General features: G+C 48.2%; 1 protein-coding gene across 1 annotated transcript; it reads left to right on the top strand.

The window, feature by feature from the left end:
- The first annotated feature begins 1,292 nt into the window (after nt 1-1,292).
- Nucleotides 1,293-6,764, top strand: LOC127756256 (uncharacterized). The gene is made up of 2 exons (XM_052281646.1): nt 1,293-1,547; nt 6,460-6,764. The coding sequence occupies exons 1-2, from the start codon at nt 1,319-1,321 to the stop codon at nt 6,762-6,764; spliced, it is 534 nt and encodes a 177-aa protein (XP_052137606.1). The 5' UTR covers nt 1,293-1,318.
- Nucleotides 6,765-7,030: the final 266 nt, after the last annotated feature.

Raw genomic sequence — 7,030 nt, 5'->3', positions numbered from 1 at the left:
ATCGTTTGCATATACTCTCTCCATTTAATGTTTGACACCGTTAACTTTTAAGCATATGTTTGACCGTTCGTCTTATTTAAAAAATTTTGTGAAATAAGTAAAACTATATGTGTACATGAAAGTATATTTAACAATGAATTAAATGATATAAAAAGAATAAATAATTTCTTAAATTTTTTGAATAAGACGAATGGTCAAACACGTCCTAAAATACAATAGTGTCAAACATTTTGAAACGGATGGAGTATTATCTACGTAATATTGAATGGTTTTAATCTATTGTAATAAGACTTTAATATTTCACATCTGCCTCAAAATTGTGACCATAGTGAACTTTACAAAATTTTAAGCGGTTGATTAACAAAAATAATCAGGGGATGAAGTGAGCGTAGCTCAACTAAGTTTCTCATGGTAGAACCTTTGTTCACCTGAAATTTAATTCTCAGACTTGACACGGGTGATCGAATTTACATGTAATTATTCTTTTAGTGTTAGACGATATATATATCCGTTGATAACGATGCGTCTATGGTGACTTCGTTAACCTCAAGATGTATTGGCTCAGTTTTTCCAAGGTGTTTATAAAGGTAGAATGTGCGTGTATATGTTCTTAGGGGTGAGATTACGAGCGTTTGCGTTTATATTGTGTTTCTAAAAAAATCAGGGGAATATATATATTGAAATTCCCTTATTTGCCACTCAATATCCGTTAAACCCTAATATGTCAGTATACAAATTTTTGGTATTTTACAATGCACTTTCATCACTTCTGTTAGGTCAATTATCTCTGAGTTTCGTATTTAGGCTAATTATTTTTTCAGTGGTAGACGATGTACACGTCGATAGTGAGACGCCCGTGGCCGTGATGACTTTATTAATTTTAAGATATACCGACTAAGTCCTTCATAGATGTTTATAGGAGTAAGTTGTGTGTCTATTCATAAGGGTGAGGGTGAGTGTATTAAAAAAAATAATTTTGAGCTTGCTATTTTTTCTGAAAATGATAAAATCACTAAACCGATGCCACCGGATATTTTGTCGGCGGTGTCTTTCATTGTCGATAATAACCTTATATTCTTTTATTGAGATCAACAAATTGACTAATGTCTGATTGAATCATTGAACCATTCGTTGATTTTTGATCAAGAAGATTATTGGTTGCGGGTCATCACGTTCCAAGGACTTGCTAAACGTGTCTTTGTCACAGGGACATACTCGACTGAAAACACAAGCAAGGATAATTAGTCCAACGAATTGCAAAGTTGAAACCCTAGATCGGAATCGAGTACCGGACCTCCTCACATCCGATCAATTTGCCATGGCCGCCGCCGCCCGTCATGTGGCTTCGTACATGGGCCGCTTTGCTCCTCGGTGTGGCTACGCCGGCAACACCACCTGCACCGCCGCCGCCTGGACGCGGCCTCAGCTGCCACACGCCCCGTCGGGCCCACTCGTCATCCTCCGGCGCGGCATCGCGATGATCCCCGGCGACCACTCCCCGGGACCCGCTGACATCTCCCCCGATTGCTTTGACCCTGAAGCTCCAGGTAACCTAATTGACCGCCATTTTTTTTTTTTTTTTGCCTCCACTTCAAGGATACTGTCGTCATGATGATTATCTGTTATGAACCGAACTCGTGAGAGACCGATTGCACCTACTCCCTCCGTATTTTAATGTATGACGCCGTTGATTTTTTGACTAACGTTTGACCATTCGTTTTATTTAAAATTTTTGTGAAAATGTAAAAGTATTTATGTCATGCTTAAAGAATATTTGATGATGAATCAAGTCACAATAAAATAAATAATAATTACATAAACTTTTTGAATAAGACGAATGGTCAAATGTTGGACAAAAAGTCAACAGCATCATACATTAAAATATGGAGGTAGTAATTGTTAGGAAAAAGTACGAATTACCCCCCCCCCCCGAACTATTACGGTCGTCCGAATTACCCCCTAAACCACAAAACCGAACATTCTTCACCCCCAACTATGCAAACCGGACGAATTACCCCCCTCGACCCAATCCGCGGTGGTTTTGGTCTACATGGCATACGCGTGACAGTCCAGTCAGCAATTTATTTATTAGAAAATAGGTGGGCCCCACCTGTCATACACTTTTCCTCTCTTTCTTATCTTCTCTCTCTTCTCTCACTCACGAATCACAGCGGCAGGCGGGCCGCGGCGAGCGGCGGCGGCGGCGGGCGATGAGGCGGCGCGCGGCAGCGGCGGCGAGGGATGAGGCGGCGAGCGGCGGTGGCGGGGGATGAGGCGGCGAGCGGCAGCGGCGGTGGGGGATGAGGCGGCGAGCGGCAGAGGAGGCGAGCGGCGGCGAGGTGCGGCGGAGGAGGCGAGCGCGGCGGAGGCGAGGCGAGGCGACAGCGGCGGAGGAGGCGAGCAGCGGGGAATGAGGCGGTGGCGGCGAGGTGAGGCGAGGCGGCCAGCCCGCGCACGAGCGCTCTCTCCTCACCGCGCCCGCTCCCGCCGCCCGGTTCCCCGGCCTGCCCTGGAAGGCGCCGTCGCCGCCGCCACTTCCCCCGCCCGCCCTGTAGGGCGCCGCCGCCGCTGCCCCCGTTCGACCTGGAGGGCGCCATCATCGCCGCCGCTTCCCCGCCCGCCCTGGAAGCCGCCGCCGCCGCCGCTTCCCCAACCCACCCTGGACACCGCCGTCGCCGCCGCGGCCGCTTCCCCAGCCCGCGCTGGACACCGCTGTCGCCGCCGCCGCCGCTGCCCCAGCCTGCCCTGACGCCACCACTTCCCCAACCAACCCTAGACGCCGCCGTCGCCGCCGCGGCCGCTTCCCCAGCCCGCCCTGGACGCCGCCGTTGCCGCCGCCGCTGCCCCAGCTCGCCCTTACGCCGCCGCTTCCCCCACCCACCCTGGACGCCGCTGCCGCTTCTCCCGGCCACCCTGGACGCCGCCGTCCGGTTCCCCCTCCTCGTCACACACCGCGCGCCGCCGTGCATCCTCCGCCACGAGAGAGAGACCGAGAGAGATTAGGACGAGAGAGATAGAGGAAGAAAGATAGAGGGGGTACGACATGTGGGTCCCACCATTTAAAAAAAATAAAATGCTGACTGGACTGCCACGTAGACCAAAACCACCACGGATTGGATCGAGGGGGGTAATTCGTCCGGTTTGCATAGTTGGAGGTGAAAAATATCCGGTTTTGTGGTTCAGGGGGTAATCCAGATGACTGCGATAGTTCGGGGGGGGGGGGTAATTCGTACTTTTTCTTAATTGTTATGACCCGAGCTGGTGACTAGTAGCAGTATTATGGATAACTCGTTGTAATTTGGGGTGAATTATTAGCAGTATTATTGATATCTTGTTGTATTTTGGGGAGAAGGAGAATTTTGGTATAGGAAACAGAGAAGGAAAAGAGAACAAGAAAAACACACTGAAGAAGAAACTCAGTGAAGAAATTCAGTTTATTTCATTTGCAGCCTTATTGTGTACATGGCCTAGCTAACCCCATTACATGAGTCACACGGACAAGTGGAACAATGGCCCTTGATATGAGCTAGCGAACGCAACACGCTCTGTCCCTGCCCTATCTTTATCTGTGCTTCCTCTGTCATAATATATAAGGAATCCTGGGTTTGTCCTAAGTCAAATTCTAAGCTGATAAAATTTCTTAGAGATAATATTAACATCTACCACATCAGAGAAGTAACTTTGAAAATTTTAGCCTCGGTACTATTCTGAACTTGTGATGTGGGTCTCTGTTACCGTAAAAAAATAGGAAAAAGTACGAATTACCCCCCTGAACTATCGCGGTCGACCGAATTACCCCTCTGAATTTGAAAACCAGACATTGTTCACCCTAAACTTTTAATACCGGACGAATTACCCCCCTCAACCCGATCCAGACTGGTTTTGTCCTGCGTGGCGTACGCGTGGCAAACTAGTCAGCATTTTCTTTAAAATAAATTGGTGGGACCCACCTGTCATACCTCCTATTCACCTCTTCCATATCTCTCTCTCTCGTGCAGGGCGGCGGCCGGCGGCGGCGGTTGTGAGGCGAGGGTTGATGTAGGCGTTAGCCGCGCCAACACGCAGGAGTAGGGATGGCGACGGGGAGAGCAGGCCGAGCGCGGCCGTCGGGGTGGAGGCCGCGGTGGCGACGGGAGAGGAGGACGGCGAGGGGGCGGAGAGTGACTGCTCCATGGCTCTGGCACGCGCGCTCGCCGCCGTCTTCCTTGAGGGCCATATCTTCCTTTTCATCTCCGTCATCGGGCTGTGCTCCAAGCTCGCCAAGTTCATCCCCAAGCCCATTCGGATATCGTCGTCAGCCAGGATCGGGCTCTTCTTGGCGATCATCGGGCTGCAGAGCCTCGTCGGATAAAGCTCGTCGACGCTCGGCGTGTGCCCGGCGTCGCAACGCGCGTCCGTGGCGCCGGTCGTGACGTTCCCCATCGTGTTCTGGTCGCTGCTGGGATGTCGCCGGCTGCACACACATTTCATAACTCAAATTCTTACATCAAAATCATTTTTGAGAAACACGATTTCACATTTGCATCTGAATTCAGAGTTTTCGATGTGTGATTCTCTGAATTTTCAGAAGAATAAGTGTGCCTTTTGCTGTCTCTCCCTCTCCATGTTCAGTTTCTCCAGGAAGCTGTTCCGCTCGGCCACCTGCAGGATTGAAGATAAATCGTTGCAACATTCATGAACTCATCGATGGCGATCTAGCGTTACAAAATCACTACTCGAAGAGCGAGAGGAGCCTCTCGAACATGTCGACCAGGTACCTCATGTGGCCGTCGCCATGCTCCGGGAGCCCCGCCATGGAGTAAATGATTGAGGACGGGGCTGACGATGCTCACCGCAGAGGCGTACTTCACCGAGATCCGCCACCTGCCTCTCCGCCACGGGCCCACCTCGCCGCTGCCTCTAGCCACCATCTGTGTCTCCGCCACGCCCTGCATCATGCGCCACGGCCGCCACCGAGATCCGCCATTGGGGGGAGGGGTGGGAGGGGAGGGAGATCAAAGGCAAAGACGGAGGTGGCTGCCGCCTGCCTCCAGCCACCGTCCGCGTCTCCGCCATGCCCCGCCACGGCCACCGCCATTCGTGCCGACTGCCCTTTCCACAGAGCGTCGTTCGCCGCGCCGGGCGTGCCGCCGCGTTGTGCGTGCCGCCATGAGCGCTGCCATCCGCGCCGACCGCCGCTGCCCACCGCCCGTCCCCGCGCCGATGCCCACCTCCCCGCCCCTGCGCGCTGCTCCATGAGAGAGAAGAGAGAGAGGAAGAGGGGAAGAGGAGTATGATAGGTGGGTCCCACATTTTTTTAATAAATAAAATGATGCCTGGATTGCCACGCGTACGCCACGTAGGACAAAACCGGTCTGGATTGGGTTGAGGGGGGTAATTCGTCCGGTATTAAAAGTTTAGGGTGAATAATGTCTGGTTTTCAAATTCAGGGGGTAATTCGGTTGACCGTGATAGTTTAGGGGGTAATTCGTACTTTTTCAAAAAAATATATGTACAATTATGTTTGTTCAGAGTTGTACCATAAAAAGTTTACTTACTACAAAGTAAGGTTCACACTCTTGTTGTCTTGTTGACCCTATACTGGATTGTGATTGTTTATTGACGTGATAATAATAACTACCCCTCCGTCTTAAAAAAGTTCAATGCTTGCTACGAATCTCATCACATATGTGTCCAGGTAGTATGATGCAGGCCATGGCAGGATCTGAGTAGTATGTAATCTTCTATGTAAACCTAAGCTCAGTGCAATCTTTTTCCTTCAATGTAAATATGTGATCTTGTTATCTCAAATTATACACTGATCCAACCGGTACAACGGTACACGAGAATACACTCATTCTTAACTGGTTCCTTTTCATTTTCCAAACATTCATTGAGGGAATGGATCCGTGTGTAGTTAAAATCATATGTAAATATTTGTTTTTTTCCCCGCAAATCATCTTTGGTCATTACTGTTGTGTTCCTTTTCCATGTTGGGACGTTCCTAACAGCAGTATTAGTATTTGTTGTTGTTGTTGATGGTGGTTAGTGGTTTTAATTGTGGTGGTTAGTGGTTTTAATTGTGTGATATAAATTTATGTCAATTATTATTTTCACTTTGCCTTTTACATTAAGTCCAAGTAAGTACTATACTAAATACTAAAAAACAAATTAGGCTGCAACATACGTCCAACATATTTGGTTTGATTTTATTTCCTAATGTGCGTTGCACATACACTATTACTTAGTATTTCATACTGAATCTATTGTTATTCTTTTCTATAAATTCAGTCAAACTTAGTTTGACTTGTGACAAACAGAATTCCCTGTATTTTCGGATGGAAGGAGTCAAAGAGTACATGGTATTATCATCCAACCGAAACTTAATTAACGCCTTGTTAGTTACCCCTTGTTACTTACCGATAGACGAAACAGCCAACTGCTCCGAACTTAATTAACGCCTTGTTATTTTACCAATAGATGATCCAGCCACCTGCTTCGCTTACGACGAGAAGGACCTTGAGTCGGAGGAAGCCGTTTGGGCGTTGTACCAGCGGTGGTGCAGCTTCCATGACATAGAGCGCGATCGTGATGACATGGTTCGGCGCTTCGTGTATTTCAAGGACAGAGCGCACAAAATCATTGAGTTCAACAAGTCTGGCAAGTCTAATACCTGGGGACTCAATATATTTGGTGATATGACGCCAGAGGAGCAATCTGAATTGGAGCGTCCACAGCTCCTGCGAAGCCGCGAAGGATTTGAAGCTCAGAACCACCCTTTCTAATTTACCAAGAAGCACTTTCGAGAACGGTGATAATTTAATCCTATACTATCTGATCATCTGCTAGCTGCTTTGTCCAGCCTGAGTGATGTATGCGTATGGATGAAATCTGTAGAATGCTTTGTATGCATAAACATAATTTAAAAAAAAACTAGTTTATCTATACAATTCTCCTTTGAATTGTACCCTCCACATAATATATCACATATGTTTGGTAATTGGATCGTGGGAGTTAATAAAAATATCAAGGATCTTATTTTTGTTAAAGC

The sequence above is a fragment of the Oryza glaberrima genome, chromosome 12 (genome assembly GCF_000147395.1).
Source record: "Oryza glaberrima chromosome 12, OglaRS2, whole genome shotgun sequence".
NCBI classification, from domain to species: Eukaryota; Viridiplantae; Streptophyta; class Magnoliopsida; order Poales; family Poaceae; genus Oryza; species Oryza glaberrima.
The sequence above is the reverse complement of the archived record's forward strand: the minus strand, read 5'-3'. Positions and strand labels throughout refer to the sequence as shown.